Genomic DNA, 25,694 nt, shown 5'->3' with positions numbered 1-25,694 from the left:
GGTTCAACGGGGAATCAGTATTTTGGTCCCTTACAACGTCCTTTTCTTTATTTTCTTCACTTAACACGCATGGCCTCCATCAGCCTTCTCCTTTATCTTCTCAGCTCCTTCGTTCTCAACTATCAGCACCATTCACCCCCGAATAGCTATATCTCCAGTAACATCCACATCTAGGCAGGACAATGACCCCCAAACAGGGACACACTGACAGGAACACGTACTGGGTCTGGGGACTTGATGCACCCAGCACTGCACCTGGGCATCAACCTGCACCCCTGAGAAGCAGAGGCCGTGACTGGCCCTATCTGCAGAGCAGCCTCGGATCAGGATTTGGTAAAGTGCTTAGAAAGGAGGAGAACTGACTGGGGAGGAAGAAGAGGTGACAGCATCAGGCACAGATAAGGCCAGCTGCTGGCCTGGCTTGCCTCCCACCGTGTCTACGCCACATGCCCCGTCCTCTGCTCTCTGAGCAGAAGCATCAGAGACTGTCAGTACCGTATTCCCTGGGACTCATTGCCCCCAACTTCCCCTCTCTCCGGGACCTGGGCCTCACCACCTAGCCTCCAGCCTCTGGGTGCAGGGAGCAGCAGTCCCCCAGCGGCCTGCATGATACTGCTCTGCCCGAACAGAACAGCTGCCCAGACAATGGCTACTCCCTGACCCATTGTGAGGGCAGGTGCCCCCACAACGTGACTCCCTGTCCCTAAGCCGCAGACACGGCACTCCCTGTGGGAGCTCAGGTTCCCCTTTCCTCCCATCTCTCCCCCAGAAGGGGCTGCTCACCGGGCCGGAGGGGATGTCACAACACGTCTCCAATTCGGCATGACGGGAGTCACAGTAGATGACGATCCGCTGTAAATCAAACTGGAAAGGGAATTGAGGGCAGAGTGAGCTGGCAGTGCAGGATGCCCGTGTCTGCAGACCATCCTGCCTGGATATCAGGGCCCACTCCCACCAGGGCCCTCCTGATATCACCTCCTTCATCCTCTTTCTTCAGAAAAAAAATGGAGCATGTGGGGACCCCTAAGCCACCTCCCCCGGCCTCCTCCCTTCTAAAGCGAGAGCCTTGTGTGGAGGAAGACTGGCTGGGCCAGACTAGAGCATCATTTCCTCCTCCTTTGAATGTGCATGGCCCGATCTCAGCACCATCCTTCTGTTCCCATCTTACTATCCCTAACCTTTTCGAGGGGACGTCAGCACTCTTCTATGTGCTGTCCACACGCACTGATTGTGCAGTGCAGCCTTACTCTGTGCCTGGCCCGATATTCAAAGGGTGGATGAACTTATTAACTAAACATGTGCTTCTATAACCACCTTTAATAACGTAGCCCCTTCAATTAATGTAAAGAAGCTACAGTAGCAGACATGCATGAACATACATGCACACTGGTATACACACTCTCTCTCTCTCTCTCTCTCTCTCTCTCTCTCTCTCTCTCTCTCTCTCTCTGTCTCTGTCTCTCTCTCACACACACACAAGTACATGTTCTGTAATTCAGAGCTCATATTGTCTCACTGACCTGCAGCTTTACCCAAGGATCAGGTCATTGGGTCAGAACCTGGCTCAAATGCTCTGCCCTGGTGCACTGTTGTGGCAGGCATAAGTCACATGAAATGTCATGGTTTCCTGTGTCTATCCATTGCAATCTTTTCTAGGAAAGTTCCTGATGTATAAGCAAATGTCTAGTTGATCTCAAAACATAACCTCTCAGTACCTGTATTTCAAAACATAATGCTCCAAATGGGAGAGAGAGAGCAAGAGAGAGAGTGAGAGACAGAGAGAGAGAGAGAGAGACAGAGAGAGAGACAGAGAGAGACAGAGAGAGACAGAGACAGAGACAAGAGACAGAGAAAGAAGAACTGTGCCTGACATAGAGACAGGCTGGGGGGAGGGCGGCAGGAGGGAAACTGGGGACACTGATGGCGGGAAAGGTACATTGGTAGAGGGATGGGTGTTGGAACACTGTATGATTGAAACCTGAGCATGATCAGGATTATAACTCTGTATCTCATGGTGATTCAATTAAGAAAAGAGAGAGGGAGAAACTCAAAACAAAAACAGAAGCAAAACAAAAAAACTAGTAAATAATAAGTTTGGCTTGCTATGCATTTGGATGAAAACACTTGATGCTCTGATTTGGGTATAAAAGTACAGTATTAATGTAATAATTAATAAGGGCCTAGAGGTTGAAATAAATCTACTCACAAAGAAAAATAAAACAACAACATACTCAGGCACAACCTCTGCAGTCATTTAAAAATCTATTTTTAGATTCTTTGATGTCCCCCCCACCGAAAAAAAAGAGAAGCTTGATTTTTTAAACTTTGAGTATAAGAGAAACATAGTGATTGAGTTATAATAAATAAAATCTGGCAAAAAAATGACATCATTTCCATGATAAGGTTTTACGGATTATAAGACGGCTGTTGTCTCTTTAGAATTCACTCTTTTATTTCACCTATTACCCTTCTTCCCTCTTCTTTCTACCTTCCTTCATCCCCCTCCCCATTTCTTTGCTCCATCTCTATCAAACACTGAGGCTGGTGAACATAGGAGAGATACCCACTATCAAGTCACAAGCACAAAGAAGTTACAGCAATAGGAACCAGAACCTCTCCTGACACCCAAAGAGTAAAACAACAAGGCTACATTAGTTTAGTAGCCCACAGGAAGCTGTCAATCATCACCTCAATGAGCTTGGGTAGATCTTTAAGCCCCATCCAAGCTTCAAGATAGCACACTCCTTAGGAGACACACTAACAGGAATCCCATCCCCTGCCCCTACTCCCTCTCCAATTTAGCCACTGCCAGAATTCCAGAGGAGAGCACTGTAGCACTGTCGTCCCATTGTCCGTCGATTTGCTCGAGCGGGCACCAGTAAGGTCTCCATTGTGAGACTTGTTGTTACTGTTTTGGGCATATGGAATATGCCACATGTAGCTCGCCAGGCTCTGCTGTGCGGGAAGATAAAATAAGTGTATCTTCACCTACATGTTATAGTATGCTTTGGGTGGGGAGGAGAATAACTTGGCATGCAGCATAAAACACACTATACCTCTATCTCCATTTAGGAGTCATTCACAGGGCCTCTCCTCTGTCTCGATGGCATTCTGCATCGTAGCGATTATTGGATGTGACCGCCTACTTTGCCCCTGCAAACCCCAATGCCCAGTGCAAGCGCCTTCCAGGATGATTCTCTCACCTTTCTCCTGATCACCTGCTACCCAGGCCCAGGTCCTCCTGCCACTCTCATGGGTCACCTGCACTGCTTTTAGCTATACATTTTATCCCATATGCTCCACACCATTTTGTATGTAGTTCTTTATTTACTTTTTAAAGTTTGTTTCTCCTACTGTGCGGTAAGGCTATCTGGTCTTGTCTTTTGCTCTATCACTGAAACACTTGTTCATTGCCTTGTATGTTTCAGGTGTCCCCAGACTCACGGATTTCATAATAGGATGGATAAATGTGACAATTACACCCATTATCACATGAAATTAGAACTGAGTCAGTGGAGGGTCGAATGCTGATTTTTTTTTTTGAACATTTATGTAAATTGTGCTTGATCTTGTTCATTCCCTGCGCCTTTACTTGTCTGTGCTGCCCTTGAGAGACCATTGGGAATCTGAAGTAGTGATCAGCTGCTAGATATCGGTCTCCTGGCTCCGATGCAACCCTGTAATGGTATCCTCTGACCTCACTGACTTTGGTCAGGCAACACATTACTTTCTTTTAATCTGTCTGTTTTATTTCCTGTAGAAACACTGGCTCACAGATAGGAGAAAATGCCAAGATACGAACTGCTCTTGTGAGCAGGCCTGTTTTGAAGATAGGATCCTTTGGCAAACGTTCATTCTCAGAAGCTGAACAGTCTAGCATGGTTGCAGGGAGAGAAATGGACGGAAACTAGACTTTTGGTGGTGTGTATAATGAGGTCTCAAGATGCTGTTCTCTCAATTTATCTACATTTCAGCATTATTATCCTGTTCATCAATTTGCTCGAGTGGGCACCAGTAATGTCTTTATTGTGAGACTTGTTGCTACTGTTTTTGGCATATCTAATACACCATGGGTAGCTTGCCAGGCTCTGCCATGTGAGCGGGATACTCTTGGTAGCTTGCCAGGCTCTCTGAGAGGGACGGAGGAATCGAACCTGGGTTGGCTGCATGCAAGGCAAATGCCCTACCTGCCGTGTTATTGCTCCAGTCCTTAGTAAGTATCTACATTAAGCTTACTAATGTTATAAATAGATTGTATTTCAGTAAAAAGTAAATCTTACAAAAAAGGCAATCAAGTAATCAATTAATCAAATCTAGGCATAAAACAATGGAGGTGGAAGAGGAAGGAGGAGAAGGAGGGAAGGAAGAAAGTAAGCAAAGAGGGACTGAAGGAAGGGAGGGAGGGTGAGAGGGAGGGCAGAGGAGGAAGGAAGGGAGGGGATAGAGGAGAGAAGGGAGGAGGGAGGTAGGGAGGGATAGAGGGAGGGAAAGCTTGAGGGTCAAGGACAGAATATAGCCTGTCTGATGTCTGGATAGAGGCACTGCCAGATGGGGTGAAAAGATCTAACTGAATACGGGAGAGACCCTTTCTGATGGTACAAACTCTCATCATTTCCTACCTACTTTTTTAGTCTCCATTGCTATTCTCCCTCCACCCAATCAGGGATTCCATTCCCCAAATCCCTCTGCCCCAATGCCACTCTGAGACCCCTGTACACTGTTATGTTCTCAGCAATTTATGGGTCTTCCCCCAGCTTGACCCTGGCTTCCACCATTTCACACAGCATGGTGTCCCTTTTCTGAACTCAGTGTGGAAATTAACGGGACGTGCAGAAACCCTGGAATTAGGATAAGCCCAGGTCCAGGTCTGAATTTCAGGCCTGCAAGGATGAGATCACTGATGGCGGGCTTTGGCTTTCTCTTAGTTTAGCTGATTCAGAGATATTTATTCATGTGAAAGTGGTGTTCTAATTTTATTTGGGACATAGAGTTGAAAAGTGAGTTAGTTGTCCAGTAAAGTGTCAATATCTAGAAAACTGGTGCTATGGGCAATTGTAGTTTAAACCAGCTGGAGTGCTCCAGTGCCCGTGAAAAATAAAGGACTTTATTTTTCACACTTAGAAGTGAGGTAGTCGGGGTACTCCACATGCCACCTTTTTCTTGGCTGAGGGATACTCCTCAGGATGTCGGTGGCAGCTTAACAGTAGGCACTGTGGCATCTGGGATGATGTAGGTAGGGCACCCACCACCTCAATATCACAGCATGGTGTAAGAGGAGAGATGGTGTCCACACACTATTCTGGTGTGGTCCTTGATTTCCTGTTGAGGACTCAATATCACAGATGGGCCCCTTAGAGCACTGTTTCACAGCCAAAACCCCAAGAATATTCTAAGAGGATTGCCCATAAAAATGTGCAAATGAGGGATAACAGCATGAGACTAGGGGGTCAGCTACACTAGGAGGGTACAGAGGAAGAGAACAAAGTCAGGAACAGATTTAGAAACACTGACAGAGAAGATGTCAGATCTAATTCTCTTTCTGCCTATAAACCGTCATATCCTCGCCATAATAATGTGAAGATGATGGTGGTGATGTTGTGTATGAAGAGTACAATAGTGCTAGCATTTGTTAAGAACGTGATAAATTGGCTATTTTTTTGAGGATATCATATACAATATGACTTTTAATCTTATTTCAATGCCGTTTTCTAGACGATATTTTACAGCTGAGAAAACTGAACATCAAAAGGCAACCGTGGAGTGTAGATTAGAAAATAGTTTTGCTTTTGGATATTTTGCTATTTAAAAAAAATTGTTACTTCTTATTTTAAGGAGATTTGTCACTCAAACATATTCTCCAGGTCTTTTCTGGATGTTTTGGAATAGGGGTTAGCAGAATATAGTCTTGCTACATATCTTTAAACATTTCTTTTTAATTTTTCACTATATCCTGAAATTCATTGTATTTTTTTTATTTTTTTATTTTTTTAATTTAAAAAAAAATTTATTGAATCACCATGTGAAAAGTTACAAAGCTTTCAGGCATAAGTTACAAAGCGTTCAGGCAACCTGTGTGCCTGATGAGTTTTACTTTACTTTCTCTTTACTTTGGTTACATTCAATATTTCAACAGAAAACTCACTATTATTATTTGGAGTTTTCCCCCAACAATCAGACCTGCCGAAAAGGCATCATTTGATAATTTGTTTTCCATTGCTGAGAATGAAGAGCATGTGAGGTTTTGGATTTCTGGTATTTTAGTAATTAAGTCCAGAGAAATTTCTGCCAGAAGTTGCATCACTGCAAGCTCGTGCCTCTGTTTAGTGGGCCTTATAAGATGGTGGTCGCCACGCTGCCGGGGAAAGGAAAGGCCGAGAGAGAAAAACCTTTCCCCTCCCGGGGCAGCATGGGGCTGTAGCTTAGTTCACAGTCTAGAGGCATTTCTGCAAGAAGCCGCTGGGTGCTCAAAGTGCTTAGTTGGCCTTTGGGATCATGGGCCATCTTTAAACATTTTTTTTCACTGCCTTTTGAGTCTCAGTTTCCTCTTCTATGTAATAAAAAGCAATCGGAACAAGATTATCTCTGAGTTCCTTATGGCTCACAAAGCATTTATTTCAAGGATGGTTATTTAGGGGATGGTAGAGTCAGCCTGGCTGCCTGGCTCCTAAGGGAAAAGAAGCCCAGTTTCTGAGCTCTGATTCTGAGCAGGAATTTTCCTTCCTGAACCAGGAGAGGAAGAGCTAGCTGATTGGGAGGATTAAGAGAAGTTAAGCACACTCAAAGGATTACCCTAATCTTTATGCTATGAATACACCGAGCTTTATCTTCAGCTAGGTCCAGATATCTATTATCTTAATCAAAGTGTAGTTTAGAAATGGGCATTGAGGGTGGATTATTAGCGGGAACCCCAATTTGCCTGCATGATCTTATAAGAGTCACTGAACTTATTTTGTTGTATGTGTACCTCTCTCCATTAGTGAACTGAAATTTGATTGGTATTTAAACTTTCTAAGACTAAATGGAAGATGGCATCAAAAATCAGGTGAGAGGGCACTAAAATTCTTAGCACAGAGCATGTGAATCATTCGTTAGAAGTAGCGTGTTTGCCTTGCACACAGCCGACCCAGGTTCGATTCCTTATCCTTAGAGAGCCCAGCAAGCTACCGAGAGTATCCCGTCCGCAGAGCAGAGCCTGGCAAGCTACCCGTGGCATATTCAATTGCAAAAAACAGTACCAACAAATCTCACAATGGAGACACTACTGGTAACCGCTCAAGCAAATCGATGACCACAGGACAACAGTGCTACAGTGCTACTGTGGCAGTTTAAATAATGATTTTTATAGCTTTGATTTGATTTTAGTGCTTCCTTTTGCCTAATTTGATTCTACAGCGACTATATTATTTCCCCCTTTCAGCAGCTATATAGGGAAACCAGGCAGAAATTTCCAGGTAGAAATTAAACAAGAAAGCAAAGTTTGGAGGGCATGAACAGTGGATGACCCTCCCTGTGCCATTAGAATGAGGAGGAGATGGGCCCACTCGAGGCTGCTGTTCCTGAGGCCCTCCTGCCCTCGCTCGCTACTGTTCGCTCTTCCTCCTGCTACTGGCCAACTCACTGTGAAGAGATGTGTGCATACCGGCAGCATAAATCATTTATTGCCTATCTAACAAAGCAAGTAATAAAAGTGCTCCTCACTTTGTTTATGGTGTATTTCATCACAGCACTATTTCTCGTATCTGGATATATTCAGACTTGCTCCTTTTTTTTTTTTTTGCATGATCGGTGCTTTACAAGTTAGGAATTGTATTTCTAACATTTATAATGAATAATTAATAAGTGCAAAAATATATGAAGATTATCTATAAATCATTGAGAGAAGAAAATAGGGGCGGGAGCAATAGCACAGTGGGTAGGGCGTTTGCCTTGCATGAGGCCGACCCAGGTTCAATTCCCAGCATCCCATATGGTCCCCTGAGCACAGCCAGGGGTAATTCCTGAGTGAAGAGCCAAGGAGTAGGGCATCACTGGGTGTGACCCAAAAAGAAAAAAAAATGGAGAGAGAGAGAAGAAAAATAGCATACCTGTTTTTTGGTGTTTTTGTTGTTGTTGGTGGGTTTTTTTGGTGAGTGGGGGTGGGCGGCTGGTGTAGGTCACACCCAGCAGTGCTCAGGGCGTATTCCTAGTTCTTCCCTTGAGGATCACTCCTGGCAGGGCTTGAGGGACTATACGGGGAGCCAGGGATAGAGGCCAAGCCAGCCGCAGGCAAGCCAAGCACCGGCCCACCATGCTTCACCTGGTTCTCCTAAGCAGCATACTTGTAAACACAGACAAATGTTGAAGATTTGTCATTCACCAAAGAGGAAAACACGTACTCAGTCAATAGGAGAAGGATCCTGATTCACTGGGTGTAAAAAACTAGGGCTCGCCGAGGGGCGCAAGCACTCGCGGGCTCTCCGGGAGGCTCTGTCTCACCGCCCACATTTGGTGCCCCGGAACTGCTGTGTGTGCTTGTCGGTCGAGGGAAGGAAGAAGGCCAAACTGGTTGCTTGATCAGTCTATTTCATTCTCTTTCTCTCCTTCTCTCCCGGCTCTCGGTCTCTCTCTGGTTCTGTGGATCTGGCCCTCGTGGAACTGCCCCCGTGGATCTAGCACCCATGGATCTCGCCCCGTGGATCTGGCCCCCCAACCCACTCTTACAGCCTAGTTAAATCTCCACCGCATGAGGGGGTTGGGGCGTACACATAGGTGTGGTCACCATCAATAGGGTAAGGTTCCTTTTCCTTAGGGGATGCTTCTCCTAGGACTTAATTCTCTTTCAGCAGGAGGATCCACCCAAGGGCGGAGTCCCATGAATGTGTTTCTCTTCTCCTTAGCCAGCAAACATATAAGAATTCATAATATTAATTATTTTGTATGGACACAATAAGAGATGCATTAAAGCTTATAGAATTGCTCTCCTGGGGCCATCTCAATCTCAGACTACGGTGCTCAGGCCAGATCAGTTTTTCCTATCCCTGGCAGGGTCCCAGTCTCATAATTACTATTGGATCATGACAGCATTTGTCTATGATCAAGCTCTTAACTTATAGTTAAGAAATAGGCACTTTGGCCAGGCCCATCTCGATGCCAGGGTAGCACATAACTCACCGCTTGCCCTGGATCCTTCCCGTCCCACGTCGGGGACCCTACTTTGGGGTGCTAGGAACTGAGGGCAACTGAGGCTTAAGTGGAGAAAGCAGATGCCTGGGAGGGAATAATATTCGCGGCCAATTAATTCCCAAGTTATAAAAACATAATATTGTCTTCTTGTGTCTATACAAAACAGACATAGCTTTAAAGTAAATTATTCAAAAGGCACAAGAAGAGGAGAAAGGCAATATTAACTTATATAATATAAATTCAGTATCCTAGGAAGTTCTGACCTTACAAATTAGCAGAGTCAGATTAAGGGAAAGCCGCGGATTAACTCTTTTGGGGAAGACAGCATGGAGAAGTGATTATAGCTAAACAAAGGGATGGGAGAGATTCGGGAACACCTTGATGGGTGTGACTGGGGTAAGCCTAAACTCCAGGGAAAACCGGGACAAGCTACTTGTGGCAAGGAGGGAAAGGACAAAGTAATGTCATCCTACAACTGGGAATCAATAAAATACAGATAGATGGTGGTGGAATATGTGCACTGGTGAAGGGATGGGTGTTTGAGCATTGTATAACTGAGACTTTAACCTGAAAGCTTTGTAACTTTCCACATGGTGAATCAATAAAAGAATTTAAAAAAAAATACAGATAGAAACTATAATGGATGCCACTGTACCCAACAGATTAGCAGAACGATAGCAAAGGCATAAAAATAAAATGCACTGATTTTTGCAAATTTCATACATTGCTGGTAGACATGTTAAAGTCTATTGCTTTGTTGAGATATTTAGATTGTGCGGGAATGGTAAGAATACATAAATGTTTATTTAATATGCAAAATAAAAACTATTCCTTAAACCCACAGTCACATGCCCCAGTGACACTCTCAGTTGGCCTACGTTTCACTCCTAACAGTCAAGAGTTACCCCCATTTTACTTATGAAGAAAAGTACTCATATGGGGCTGGAGCAATAGTACAGTGGGAAGGGCGTTTGTCTTCCGTGTGGCCGAACCAGGTTCGATTCCCAGCATCCCATATGGTCCTCCAAGGACCACCAGGAGTAATTCCTAAGTGCATGATCCAGGAATCCACACCCTGTGCATCACCCAGTGTGACCCAAAAAGAAAAAAAAAGATGTACTTATATTTGTACCTCTATATTCAAGATTCAAGGCTTACTAAATAAATATGGATGAAATAGAAGCAATCCAATTATAATTGAATGAATAAAAACACATAATAAAATAAAGGATTATTAATTAACAAAAAATAAAAGCTCAAATTTTTGAGTTTTTTAGAAAAAGTAACAAGATGTAGATAGAAAAACTGTATATCATTTACATGGTTTTGAAAAAACAATCATATATTCAATAAGATAGTAATAAATATGTCTATGAGTACACAATACTGCTGTTTTGAATACAGCTTTTCTTGAATCCTATGAATTCTGTGAATTCCTGGAAAATGAGAGCTGTGTGTAGTTACAAAGAGTAAGATTATTTTCTGCTTGAGGACTCACACACAGAAACTGTTATGTGATGTGTTTGATGTGTATACACACTCAGAGTCTATGAGTATCTCTGTATAGAGGTGAAAATGCAGTTTTTGAAAGGAAGAAAGGAAATAAAATGGAAAAGAAAGACAAGAAAAGAAGGAAGGAAGAGTAAGAATAAAGAAGGAAAAAACACTGAAAGTGATGACAGCGATGACCACTAATTATTAAGTCACTGGCAGTTACTACTCTTAATTAGTGAATTTAGGATGGCTTTCATTGATCTTCAAATTCTTTTTTTTTAATAAGTTCACTACAATCAGAAATAAACAATAACTGACTGAATGGGGAATAAATGGATGACTGAAGAAGTCAAAGAATGAGTGCGTAAGGATAAATTTGGAGTTCCAATTTGACATTTTCTTTTTAAGTCAGGGTCTTGCCTTCAAGGTAGCACGTCAAGGACTTGATAAATGATTTCATAGACTTGGAGAGCACTGCAGGCGGTGGGGCTTCTGGTTTGTCCCTGATGACCTAGAGGCCTTGAATAGAGAAGCCACCGCCCCACTCCCGCCCCGCCAGGACTCACATCGATGGGCACGCTGTCGTAGAGGCGCTTGCCAATCACTGTCTTCCCCTGGATGTCGATATTCTCCCTCTCCTCTATGGGTAGTGTCTCCACCAGTGCACAGTCAATGTAGAGGGAGACGTTCTGGGCCTGGATGCTGAGAGCAAGCTTGTGCCATTCCCGGTCAAAGAGGTCGTTGACCCGGAAACCACGGAAGACGACTCTGACAGCATCCTTCATGGCACCCACGGCATTGTACTCCACTGCCTTGTTCTCACCATCCAGCCGGATAGACACCTAGGAGGAGAAGAGCAGAGGTTTCCTGAGCTGTGTGGTGTCGAGCAGGAAGAGGACAAGTGTGAAGAGGACACTTCTGGGTCACAACGCATAAGTTGAGTCTTATCTGTAACCTTAGAACTGTCAATACTATCTCACAGACCACTCTAGGCTTTCTAGTTCAATGGGATAAGTGAGTTCACATATTAATTGCAGGGCCAGATATCAACTGTTTTCTGAAGCGGCAAAGCCATTTAAAGAACTTCTGCTATGAGACTACACAGCAATTGATGCCCAAAGGCTCAATTATGAGATGAACCAAAAACTTCAAAGGGCTTCAGTGTCTTTTAGCACCCTGAGCTAGCAACACAGGACTTACCTTCTGATAAGGAGACAGGTATCAGCTGGGGACCTCCCATTTTACTCTAGAGTATATGAAGGTTGGGAACATAATATAAAACAAAGAAAATGTCTTTATTGAGTGCACGAGTGAGTGATTCTATTTGTGTCCTGTATCTAAGGGGCTAATCTTCCTTTTCCTGAGCAGAGGCATCCCACTCCTCTCTGCTTACCTGCAGCCCCCCAGAGTATAGCTTTTTCAAGATTCTTCCTTTGACTCCTGTGTTCTTTGTCTTTATTTTACTTTGGTCTGTGTAAAGTCCAGTGGGTTTGAAACCAAAGGCCAGGAAGAGACGGGAGAAGGGTATTACTTCTTCCTGCTCCATTGCTTCTCTGCGTGGTTATATTACTCCAATATCAAGACTCTTAGGGAGCTTTCCCTCCACATTCCAAAACTGATCATCTTCAGCGAACACCATTCTCCTCTCTTGAGGTGTTCAAGCACAGGATGATAATTACTAGTCCCAGTGTATTGCAATATCTAGTTTGCCAAATTATGCTTTTTGTTTGTTTGGTTGGTTGGGTTTTGGCAGGGGGTATATACCCAATGGTGCTCAGGGTTTACTTCTGCCTTCACACAGTGATCATTTCTGGCAGGCTCAGGGACCATACGGGGTGTCAGGGATTGAACCCAGGTCAGCTACAGAGGTAAGCATTCTACCTGCTTTATAATCTCTTTGAGCCCCTAGTTTGATACTTATAAGCAATTAGTACATATATATATATATAACATATATACTTACTATATAAGCTTCTTTCATCCCAGACATTTTACCAGGTGGCTGGTTTTTTTTCCTGCTACACCCAAACTGGCAAGTCACATTTGAACTATGTGACCTGAACAATTTAAACTCTCTGCAATTTTATAAAATGGCACCAGTCATAGTCATATGAATTATAAAATGAATTACTGTATGTAATATCTTTACATAGTATTAAATATTAGCCATAATTTTTCAAAGTAGATTCCACAGACCAGAGAGGTAGAACAGTAGGCATGGTGTTTGCCTTGTATGTGGCTGACACTGATTTGAAAGTTTAAGGACAATAATTCATTGAAGTCCTTTTTGATAAACACAAAACTGAGTTATTATCTGATCATTTGTTCTCATATCCTCAAACATGTCGATGTATTTACTTTCAAAACAAAATAAGGGTGATCTCCATTGAAACTATTGGTCTGAGTTCATATAATTTCCCAAAATACCGCAATAGATTACCTTACTTAGGTGTTCTCATTACTTGCCCTCTTTCTAGGCTTGCTATACCCCAGAAACTATTTCCAAAAAACAAGTCCCTATACTGACCTGACATCTCACCACCTCTTTGAACATCATATCTGGAATGATCAATGCCTTCTATTTCTTCAAATAATAAGACAGTGCATTTCAAGGGTGGGTATCAATACAAACAAAATAATCTAGATGAAAATCCAGATGACTGGATCTGTAATGCCTATGATTGTGTGGGAATTTTTCTACACTCTTCTGCTTCTGGGTCACAGCCAGACTTGATCCATTTCTCATGTCTAGCCAGCATTTCCCCAAGGCACAGAGGAGCCCTCACAGGGAGACTAGCACTTCACCAAATTTTTCTCTCTGAAATTGGACTACCAGGTGTTTCTTTGAAAAGGATCCTAAAATTCTTCAAGGCAAACTCAACTCTGCTGCCTGAATATTTCAACCCAAGTTGAAAGGCTGCCAGGAAGGCATGAGGCAGATAAGTTGCAGCTCTGCTACTGCCATAAAGGATAAGAATCCAGGTCAGGGGCTGGTGCAGGCTCGCCCACAGGAATGTCGTGGCTGGCCTGAGTCTCTGTCCCAGACCCTGAGAAACTGGAGAGGCAAAACCTGAGTGACTGCACATGGAGGTGGAGGAAGGACACAGTGTGCTCTTTCGAAAAATGTCCTCTGGAGAAGGATCCCAGTCCCTCTGTTCATAATTGCAAAGCCAATTCACACCACAGCCCAGGCTGAAGTGTGGACCTGTCAGTGTGACTGAAGGTGCTATGGAAAACCATGCAACAGGGGTCAGAATAATAGCATAGTGGGTAGGGTTCTTGCCTTGCATGCAACCAGCCTCAATTTGATCCCCTGTATCCCGTCTGCTCTCCTGGAGTACCACCAGGAGTGGTATCTACTTGTAGAGCCATTTTTAAGTCCTGTAAACCACTAAATATGGTCCAAAAATGAATAAAATCTCATTCAATAAGACTACAACCAGGTAAGCATGGTAGAAAGAAGACAGATTTGGAGTTCACCTACCTGGGTTCAAACTCCATCCCTCTGAATTGCAATGGAAACCTAAACAAGTCTCTTAGGTACAGAAAGATCTTTCTTTCATAAGACTTTCATAAAATCTATTAATTGGACTGGAATAAAGATGAATGTGTTAAGCTATGTGAAATATTCAGGCAATCCCTGACTCCTACAAGTAGTGTTGGGGTCCATAAACTCTTACATACAACATCAAGTGCTTGCCAAGTGAGTTTGTTACCTGGGGTAGCTAGGGCCCTCAGAAAGCAGCCTGTGAGTTTGGCTGTTACTGTCTAATGGTTTGTGCCTGTTTCAATTTTAATTTCACACCAAATAAAAATATATTCATTGTTCTCCAGATGAAAGTGACTAATGTCATTGCAATTCATTTTTCAAGGGAAGATATGAGTAAATAAGGACAGAGATAAAAAAAAATGATCCATTAACTGTGTGAACAAAGAAATTACAACTTGGCAGAGGACAAAAAATAATAACACAACTTGCATCTCAAACCAACACATTGTGTTAATGAATTTGGCTTTAAGATGACTCTGTCCTTATTTGTGTGTGTTAATGAGATATTCAAACTTCTTAAAAACTAAAAGTCAAAACAAACAGAAATGAACCAAAAGGGGGATTCAGAATTTTAAATCACGGCAAAATTAAGACTATCACAATGAGGAGCAGAAGTGTAGAACAGTGTGCAGGCCACTTTCCTTGCACACAGCCAACTCAGTCAGATTCCCCAGTCTCCCATATGGTTCCCTGAACGCAACCAGGAGTGGTCTCTGAACAGAGAGCCAGGAGTAAATACTGAACACTGTGGGGTGTGTCCTCCCCCCTCCAAAAAAATATCATAATGGAAAAATATTTTATCTATAGATCAGGTAATGTACAAGATGCTTTTAAAAAATTATTTTACTTAATGTTTAAAGCCAATCATTCAGATAGGTGTCATATTTTCCATATTATAATTCAGAAAATCAACAGTCAGAAACCTAACATGTGTCAGGGCCTTGTCCAGGTAGGAACAGATGCACAGCTCAAGTCAAGTCTACCAGCTCAGAGCTTGCTTCTTCTAGTATATCACAAAACCATACCAGCCACAATGCTCAGGAACAGGTGTCATCAGCATGGGGTCTCACTTCCCCAATTATGTCTCCTGTCTGCACAAAGTGCAAAATCAATGATGTGATCCTCTCCTCAGCTTCCCTGGGCTCCATAGTCTCCATGCACCGGGTCCAGACAAATCCCCCCACAGAAAACATGACGAAATAGGGGGCACTGGGAGGCTAGCTCAAAAATGTGGAGTCTATGCTTTGCACATACAAGATCCTGAGTTTCACCTTTAGGATCCCATAGCCACACAAGCACCATCCAATAGAACCTAGTTGTTCCCCCAAGCACCACCAGGGTGGCCCCTTGAATTCTGTCCGGTGTCCCATAAAAATGAAAAATAAAGAAAACATGATGGAGGTACCCCATGAGAGGGAACAGAAGGCCGAGGCATCTCAAATCAAGGTTTGGCTCATACCTGCGGGATGCCGTACTGGTCAATGACCTGCCAGATGTACCAGTCTTCTTTCCGAGAAGCTTTCCGGAATCGGAAGGTTGTGACAAAGGCGTACTCGTCAGGCAAGCCCTGTGGGAAAACATCCCTAAGGGAGACAGAGGACACCAGTTTGAGGAAATGAGGAGCTAAGATGCCTGCCATCTCATCGGATGCCATGAAATTGGGCCAATTTGACCTCCTAAATATCTCTAAATTCTAACTCTCCCTGCCTTTATTGGTTTTTCTTCAACCAAGTTCTTACTAGGACCTTCTCAGTATTTGTAGTATAGGCTCTTCATTTCCCCTTCCCTTAGCCCCAACCCTAAGCCCCGTCAAACCCTCCCCAAACACATGTTTATCCCCTCTTCCCACAATCACTCTTTCCAACAAAATCTAGGATAAATGCTAAACTGCCACAATCTGGGGTCAAGTGTAACCTGGTTTCCAGCAAGTCTTCACCTATGCCAGCCTGTTTCTTCTTATTAAGATCCAATTAAGTCTCTTATCTTGCAGACCTCTATGCAACAGTGCACCAGGGCATTCTCTACTTCATGGGACTCCGGGTCCCTGCAGATGGTAGGACCTGACCCTAGTTTTGGAGTTTTCCCCACCATCTTCAACTGTCCTCAGTCCTGTAGGTGCCATATCCCTCCAAATTTCAGAATAAAAATGTTCGATCATTGTATGGCTGAAACTCAAACATGAAAGCTTTGTAACTGTATCTCATGGTGATTCAATAAAATAAGGAAAAAATATTCCTTATAATAAATTATGAGGAAAGGTTCTGGACCTCTAATGTCAGCTGGCTGTACCTCCACCTGCAGAGCTTGGCCAGGTCTGGGACCATTCTGGCCTGGGAGCAGGCATGTGGCACTGACTTCAAGGAGGAGGTGGAAGATGTCTGGCCAGAGAGTCGGGAGGGGAAATGAGTAGGTGTTGGGATTTCTGGCTCTCAGACTCACAGACCCTCAAGGGACTGTGGGTTTGGCTGGTAAATCCTTTGACTAGTTATCCTCTGTCTCTCTGTCTGTCTGTCTCTGTCTGTCTCTGTCTCTGTCTCTCTGCCTCTCTGAGTTGTTCCATTTGTTCAAAGTCATTCTCTGAGCTGGGATTTCACTCGGGAGCACATAACATGCCAGCAGGGGTCATACCCATCTCATGGAGCAGCTGGAACTCTGTCAGGATGCAGGAATGCTCCAGTTCACAGGAGGAAGAGAGGATTTCTCTCCTCTCTACAGATGGGCTTTGTTTGTAGATGCATACAAATTTCACTTTTCTTTTCTTTCATTAATGTGTTTAACTAATCCTTCATTTATTGACTAAACACATTTCTTATACCTCTTAAAAATATGTCTATAAGTAAATGTACACATACTCAAACATAAAATAAATTATATTAGGTTATAGATAAAGTATGTATATAAATATACAGTCTAAGAAAAAACAAACTTCCTGTAAGCTGTACTTTTACTTTTTGCTTTTTTGGGTCACTTCAAGCAGTATTCAGGACATAATTCCTGAATAAATTCAGGGAACACTCCTGGAGAGCTTGGAGGACCATGTAGGATACCGCAGATCAAATCAAGGATGTCTACATGCAAAGCAAGCACCTTACCCACTCTATCCCCTAAATTGTGAAATTTTGAATGAGCAGAGTAATAGCTACCTGCTTACCTCATTTTATTATAGTGAGAAATACATCAGATAAGAATGTGAAATGAGGGGCTGGAGCAATAGCACAGCGGGTAGGGCGTTTGCCTTGCACGCGGCCGACCCGGGTTCTAATCCCAGCATCCCATATGGTCCCCTGAGCACCGCCAGGGGTAATTCCTGAGTGAAGAGCCAGGAGTAACCCCTGTGCATCGCCGGGTGTGACCCAAAAACCAAAAAAAAAAAAAAAAGAATGTAAAATGAAACTTATTTATAAGACAAATTAGAAAAATATTAAAAATAGTAACCATTTTGTTATAAACAATATCAGCCTCCATATTAAAAGTACAATTTTTGTATGAATGATTTTTTTTCTGTAGAAATTTGAAGCATTAATAATTAAAGTGTTGATATTCCTTTCTGAAATGTCAGATCCTTGTTTGATTTTGTTTCTGGTTAAGCAAACATGACATAATATAGAAATACCTTCTTAGAATTACTCGGAAATACCTGAGCCCAGAGCCATTACCAAGAAACACTCCTATCCTTATTATATAGAGAAGCACTCAGACTTCTTTGTTGGCTCCAAAAGTTTCTTAAAATGTTTAGAGAACTACTCCAGGAGGTAAGGCACTTGCCTTGCTTATGGTTGACCCCAATTTGATCTTTCATACCACATTTGGGTCCCAAAGTACCATTAGGGGCCCATCAAGCACAGAGCCAGGAACAATCTTTGAGCAGTAACAAGTCTGACCTAATGACTTCAAAAAACTGTAGTTAAAAAGGCTATAAAATTTCTGGGGGCTGGAGCGATAGCACAGCGGGTAGGGCATTTGCCTTGCACGCGGCCGACCCGGGTTCAATTCCCAGCATCCCATATGGTCCCCTGAGCACCGCCAGGGGTAATTCCTAAGTGCAGAGCCAGGAGTGACCCCTGTGTATCGCCAGGTGTGACCCTAAAAGCAAAAAAAAAAAAAAAAGACTATAAAATTTCAGGAAATGGGAAGACCTTCCATACAACCGTTCTACTACACTTATGTGCACTTCCTTTCCTTTATTTTGGTGCTTTTCTACTGCATTCTTCCATTAATTTGAAGCTCTCCATGACTTTCTTTTTCTGATTATAACCCAGGTGGATAGTGAATTAGATACATTAAGCCAGGGAAGCAAGTATGGAAGTGAAATGGCCTCTAACTGAACATGAAACCAGGTGATTAGGTCGACCTGGTCCAGCATTTATACATCAGCATCAAGAGAGTGAGAGAAAGCAGTATTCACTATTCTGAAAGACCCACTTCTTTAAAGTCTCCATTAGACAGGTGAAAAAACTAAGTCAGAAAGAGAAGTGACTTATGCCATCTAATCTCCCTTTGATACATCTGGTACTTGAGCCAGAACTGACAGCACAGTCTTAGTGTCTGATCCATGACTGGCACCCAAAGAATGTTCAATTAATTAAACTAAAAAGTTTATGTGTAAAATATTCTAAACTCTGTGACCTTGTATTGGAAGTCCAAGTTGGTAAGATAAGCAAATATGTAGGGGCTGGAATGATAGTAGAGCTGGTAAGATATTTGCCTTGCACATGACCAGCCTGGGTTTGTTCCCAGCACCCCATATAGATCTCTGAACATTGCCAGGAATGATTCTTGAGTATAGAGCTAGGAGTAACCCCTGAGCATCAATGTGTAAACCCTGAGCATCACTGGGTGTGTCCCCAAAACAAAAAAAACAAAAGAATAAACTATTACATAACAATATTATCATGGATCATGAACTTATTTATTCTTTCATTCACTCAATTAGTGAATTCATTAATTCTGTATGTCCCCTTCTCTGGGCAGTGTCTCATTCCATGCTAGGACTACAGGAGAGATCAAACTCAGCTCCCTGCCGTGGTCTCTTATTAAGCAAGGAATAGTCTAGAGGAAGGCAGGATGGGTAGATGGTTTTAACTCTGCCACAATTTAGGCAGAGATATATTTTGTTAGAAGAGAGGAGATGCATATTTCAGTCTCTGAATTCTACAAAGACATTTTTAAATGCATCATGGTTATATTGTACAGTTAAAGAAAATTAGGTGTCTCCAGTAAACAAAAGGACATGAGGAAAGGCACAACAGTGATTGGTGAAGGCTGATAGGCTCTCAAAATAAGTGCAGAGGAACTAGACAAGATAAAATAGGCAATGGGTGGGGAAGAAAGGCATGAGGTTAAGTTGCAAAACTGGGCCAGGTTACACATAGGCCTTTCAAGCCAGTTCTATCACTTACAAATCCTTGGGAGCAACCAACAGGGTTTAAGATAGAAAAGAAGTGGTACTTAAAAAAGAAATGTGTTCCAAAAAAGATGTTTGCCTTAGATGATGAGAATGGAACAGTTATCAGGGTTGGAGAGATAGGAGGGTTTTTAAGGTGATTGGTTTGCACATTAATTTCAATTCCAAGCACTCCCAGGATTAACCCCTGATTACAAGGCCCAGGGTAGCCCCTGAGCACTACCTTATTGGAAAAAAATCAAAAATAAAAGCAATTATACATAATAAACCTCTCAGTAATATTATAAGAGAGAAACTTTCATCTCCAGTAGAAAACATGACATAATAGAGGTGAAAAAGCATCTAATAAATATTTTAGACAAGGGACCCAGGAACACTTAAATTGGCTCTCACTGGCATGCATACTTCCATTATTCTGAGTGGTGCTGAATATGCCATATAAAGTTGTAGGTGATCCTGACAGAGTTCCAAGTACCTATAAACATAAATATTTGCCTTTGAGTAAATTCCCAAAAATGAATGCATAAAAAATGAGGCTAAAGTCTAATTTGTGTGAAGACATCCCATTAGGAGAACCAGTGACCTGATAAAGTCAAAGGTAAAAATAGACCAACCTGTAAACAAGTTGAGAGGTTTATCTGTTTCATCTCAGAGTGACTTCACCAGGCTCTGAGTAGTCCTAGTGTGCAATCATGGCTCTCCAACCTCCTCATGCCTGTCTTATCCAAGGTCTCCAGGACATGTTTAGAAGGACAAGTAACCACTTACTCAGTCCTCTGCACCACAGGGAAACTTCCCATCCGGACGTAGGCACTCTGGGCTCCATTCTCTCTCCTCCCCAAGATCTCCTTCACACTAAATAGATCCATCAAGTCAAAACCTGTTGAAAAAAAGAAGAGTTTGGAGTAGATTTGGCAGATGAGCATGCAAGATGAAGATAAGCACATCACTATATGATACCTTCCAACCACCCTGTCCAGAGGACAGCAGACATGGGATTTAACCAGAGGGAACAACTGAATAACATTACGGAAATTAAAAAGAAATCATAAGCAACAGAGTAAGCCTAAGTATAGCTTTCATGGTCATTTCAAAGTCCAGGGAGGGGCTGGAGCAATAGCACATTGGGTATGGCTTTTGCCTTGTATGCAGCCGACCTGGGTTCGATTCCCAGCATCCCATATGGTCCCGTGAGCACTGCCAGGAGTAATTCCTGAGTGCAAAGATGGGAGTAACCCCTGTGCATTGCCAGGTCTGACCCAAAAAGCAAAAAATAAACAGTCCAGGGAAAAGATACAGAGAAAAGTTGACACTGGACTTTATAATGTAAAGTGAATGTTGTGAAAGTCCTGGGTCTTAATCAATCATGAGACAAGTGGAAGATGCCCCACTGTGTGATTTGCAGGACACTTCTCAGATTCAGGAAGTCCACACTGGGGTACTGGTCACACAGCCTGGCTCCATAGGAAAAGGAAGAGTTAGGGCCTTCTAAACTATAATCTATTTGAGAAAATGTTATATTTGGTACATGATGATCATAGGATTTGGTTGAGATGGTAGAGGTGATATACATCTGGCCCCATATTATGTGACACTGAAAAGGTGTCACATCCAACTACCTAATCTCAGTACTTGATAATTTAATCATAAAACCAAGGCAATAATATATACTTGCAGGATACCTTGAGACTTGTACCAGAATTTGAATATCTACCACTCGTGGTAGAAAATTAATGCTGTGAGTCTTTATTGCTAAAGATTCATCACCACTAGCCACACATTTTCTAGAGGGCTGGCTTGAGTCTTGCAGACAGACTTCTCAAAGAAGACAGACCTCCCCAAGGGAGTAGAATGAGAGCATGGCTCAAATCTAGTATTCCTCGCAAGACAAAAAAGGCTGAAATCAGGTTAAAGAAAAGTCAAATGAGGGTCAGCACCAAGCCTTGCTTGTTTCTGCTTTCCTGTGATGAGGACAACTCTGCATCACGGGCACCTAACCCAAGAGACTTTAGGAAGATTCCTGTGGTTTCTGATGTTGCAAGATGCTGCCACAAATAACCAGAAATAAACTAGCCAGGCTCATGGAATGATGATTAAAGTTTCCTTACCACTAAATTCTATCCAATAAAATTTTATTTACTCAATACAAATTTGGAGAGCCTCTCTGCTCTAAATCCCATGTAAAAGGATGGGTTTAGCATTAATGCCAAGTTTGAGTATCAGAATCAAATGGGTCTGAGTGTGTTCCTGACAATGATGTCTTCCTTGTGACCTTAGGCGGGTTGCCAAGATGTACGTCACAGTATTGTCGTCATCTGATGGATACAATACAAAGTTTTTTTGTATGGAACTTGATTATAGTTAAAAGAGCCAAAATTGTTTGGGAATCAATTACTCCCCTGTCGTAATAATTATAGCATTATCTACCACTAGATTCTGCCCACAGATAATATTTATCTATCCAACTCCTGTTCTTAAGAGTTATGTGCACAGCACTGGAGAAAAGGCTGAGAGGGAAAGGAAATCCTAGTTTCTGAGGAACTGTTATTCTAGGGAAAGATAAAAAAAATTTCATAAATCTTCAGCAAAATGACAACCACTAGGTATAGTGATGGAATAGCTAAGAAGGGCGATGGCTTTACAGGACTGAGATGGAGTGACAGGGCATGTGTAGAGGCTTCTGAATATGCAGAGGTCACCCCAGACCCCAGACAGATCTTTGATGATCTGTGGAGAGGTTCTGTCTGGAGCAAAGCTATCGTTGAAGCTCTGGTTGACTTCTGGGACTGACCCATCCAGCCTCCCATTCCTAGGTTACACAGTTTGAAGAAAAATGACTAAGAGCTGTCATGCTATTTTTTTAAAGTAGCATTTCACATGTGAGCTAAATAACAGCATCCATGCTCTGAGAGTAAATGATATTTGATATTTGAGACAAAAAAGTTACATCAAGAAATACCTTTAAAATTGAGAAAAGTACAAAACACAAACTGAGCCAAATGGCAATCTTTCCAAATAATGATCAGGCAGATGTACAGCCAGTTTAATGGCCAAGCAGGGTTCTCAGCAAGATGCAGCTGAGCACAATTTGAGTGAGGTCACCACACTGGTGACAGCTACTTGAAGACAAGGCCCAAATTTCTGAGGGCAGTGTCCTATTCTTCATCCCTGAAACCATAGGTTGGAAATATGGAACACTTTTTTGGAACTGAATTGATAACCTACTTCTGAGTTGTAATATGCCCTTTGCTTAGGAAAAACTGTGTAGAGGGGAAAGGATCCAGCACCCACAATGGCAGGTTCTCATAGGTGGAACCCTACGTATAGCCCTGTGGCCTTGAGTGTGTTAGCCTCTTTGATATTATTTTTTCTTTAAGATTTGGATAGTATAGATGCCAGAGGGTAAAACTATGAACTATGAACTATCTGGAACTATGGTGTGAGAACTATGTGATTTCAAATTCCACGTTCCCTCATCCCACAGAATCAGGCAGTTCATTCAGCTTCTCTGGGCCACCATTTCTTCACTCACCAAATGGGGTATCCTCTAAACAGATCCTTCACCCTCAATAAAATCATCAGACGTTATGAATAAACATTCAGGGAGAATTCCTCTCCCTGGAACTCAACTTAGGGAGACCGTGGCTTAGTCACATTCTCTCGCCCAGAAAATTATCATAAAATGGAAAAGTGAGTGTTATTTGAAGGTCTCATATTTTTAGCATCAAAGACTACTCACCATATTTTCCCCAGACTTCGCTGTAACTGGAAAGGGCACATCTTCAATTAAACTAGATTCCTTTCATGACAGTGAACTTGAAAGACGACAATGGCAGGGTTGCCTATTCCTTCATTACAGAGTTTCACATTCGTCTCTAGAAACTGCCACATTTAACTAGGTTTTCCTTTATCAGTCAAGTGTGGAAACATTTTTTAATTAATTTATTCTTTTATTGGATCACCATGTGGAAAATTACAAAGCTTTCAGGTTTAAGTCTCAGTCATACAATGCTCGATCACCCATCCCTTCACCAGTGCACATATTCCACCACCAAGAATCACAGTATACCTCCCCCCAACCCACATCCCCCAAGCCCCCCACCCCGCCTGTGTGACTGATAAATTTCATGTTTCTTTCACTTTACTTTGATTACATTCAATATTTCAAGAAAAAATTAAAGTGTGGGAACATTTATTTTAAAGTTCCACTTGAAAGAGATGCTCCATCTCTATTATGGGGCTCCACTAATATTTGGCTATGATTAATAAAAAAAATAAACAGAATAAACTTGAAAACAAATAAGTACCTCGGTGACAGTAAAGGACACCAAGAGAAAAAAAAATAGTGAATCACTGCAATAAACTAGTGCTGGGGGAAAAAAGTATCAAATAACCTCGAGGTGAATAGATTCTGATGCCTGGCACCGGGAGACAAAGATTGTTTAATGCGAAATTTTATATCCCCAAAGGCAGAGTCAGTGGAAGTAGGTAGCATCAGGAAGCTTGCGAGCCTGAGTTAGCTAGTGACAGCTGCCCTCTGCCACGTGCCCACAATGCACCACTCTTTGTCCTTCAAAGCTCTATTGAGGCTCTCCCTGGCCAAAATGGGTCTCCTGGGCCTTTAGTAGGGCTGTTCAAGTGCACAGTGCTCATCTGGTAGGGGTGTGCATCCAACAGATGCTGGTTCCTTGAAAAAGGGCCCTCAGATTCATTTTTCTGTTCCTAATGAGCATTTCTTATTTGGCTTTGCAGCATCTTTTGCAGGAGAGGGCAGCATTTAGGAAACCATCAAGCAACTATGTACAAAGACAAGTAGTGTAACCCTTGCAGGTGAAATGGGAAGGATCATAATATTTTCCTTCTTATGGAATATTTTCCTTGCCAAGCTGAAGGGCAATCAGGAAGGACTTTTCAGATGAGGCAAGACCTAGCCAAAATCTGAAGAACAAATAAAATGTGGGTAGATTAGAGGAAGAGAAAATTCCACATAACTTGACGGGCACCGGTTGATGAAGCCCAGTAAGTCACATTCCTTTAGGAATCATGGCTATTTGGGTTATGGTAAGGAGAGAGTGACTGACAATGAGGGCAGCAGGGATGAAGCCAACTGATTCTATCGGCCACACAGAAGATTGGCAATTTATTTCTGCCAGCAATACAGAGGGTGGCAGGACTTTACAATGAGAAATAAACATTCATTTTTACAGTAAAAGCTCAAAGATCATTCTGGCTCCAGGGCTGGAGAAGTAAGGATGAGTGAGAACTAGATTTGGCCCTCAAGACATGGGGAGGAAGAAGTGGCTGGGATGGAAATTACTCAGGAGGAAAAGCGAGTATATCTCCCATTTAAGAGGAGTAGCATGCCTGATACTTTCTTTGAACATTGAATAACTAATTCCATGAAAGGCATGTAATAGCTTTAGTCTTATTTTTAGAACATTCAGTTATTTGAGAACTATCCTCAGAGACATTATTAATATGGTCTAGCATAACCCTCTCCCCCCAAAAAATATAATGCCTAATTTACTTAATTACCACATGCAAAATGCCTGTTGGCTAAGATGCTCCCTTTTGGTACAATCAACTATTTTGTCCCTGCTAAAATGAACAGCATTGTTCACAAGATCTAGTGGCCCTCCTGTCACTTCATTCTGCTGCTCACTTTCTAAAATTGACCCAGCCATGCTGTTCCCAGGATAGGCTCAAATTCTTTAATATGCATTTTACACCCATCACATGACTGGCTCAGAACCTTTTATAGACATCTCCCTCTCTTTCCAAAACTGACTACACATCTCCTGCTCACCCTTCTCTAGAATTAGCTACTTTATTTATTTTTTCTTTTTAGGTCACACCTGGCATTGCACAGGGGTTTCTCCTGGCTTATGCACTCAGGAATTACTCCTGGCAGTGCTCGGGGGACCATATGGGATGCTGGGAATCAAACCTGGGTTGGCTGCGTGTCGTGTAAGGCAAATGCCCTACCCGCTGTGCTATCACTCCAGCCCCAGAATTAGCTGTTTTATAGAAAGCAGAAACCTCCCACCTAAGCTGCCCAGAGAGAGTCTGTGTTCAGCAGGTCTC

At 42.5% G+C, this 25,694-nt stretch overlaps 1 protein-coding gene across 1 annotated transcript in view; it reads right to left on the bottom strand.

The window, feature by feature from the left end:
- COL22A1 (collagen type XXII alpha 1 chain) overlaps nucleotides 1–25,694 on the bottom strand; it is a 259,447-nt gene that overhangs the window by 201,298 nt on the left and 32,455 nt on the right. Inside the window, exons 4-7 of the mRNA XM_004602595.2 lie at nucleotides 20,379–20,490; nucleotides 15,666–15,789; nucleotides 11,223–11,498; nucleotides 784–864 (exon numbers count right to left, since the gene is read on the bottom strand). Coding sequence (XP_004602652.2) covers nucleotides 784–864; nucleotides 11,223–11,498; nucleotides 15,666–15,789; nucleotides 20,379–20,490 — 593 coding nt within the window. The remainder of the gene's footprint in view (nucleotides 1–783; nucleotides 865–11,222; nucleotides 11,499–15,665; nucleotides 15,790–20,378; nucleotides 20,491–25,694) is intronic.

The sequence above is a fragment of the Sorex araneus genome, chromosome 2 (genome assembly GCF_027595985.1).
Source record: "Sorex araneus isolate mSorAra2 chromosome 2, mSorAra2.pri, whole genome shotgun sequence".
Taxonomy (NCBI): Eukaryota; Metazoa; Chordata; class Mammalia; order Eulipotyphla; family Soricidae; genus Sorex; species Sorex araneus.
The sequence above is the reverse complement of the archived record's forward strand: the minus strand, read 5'-3'. Positions and strand labels throughout refer to the sequence as shown.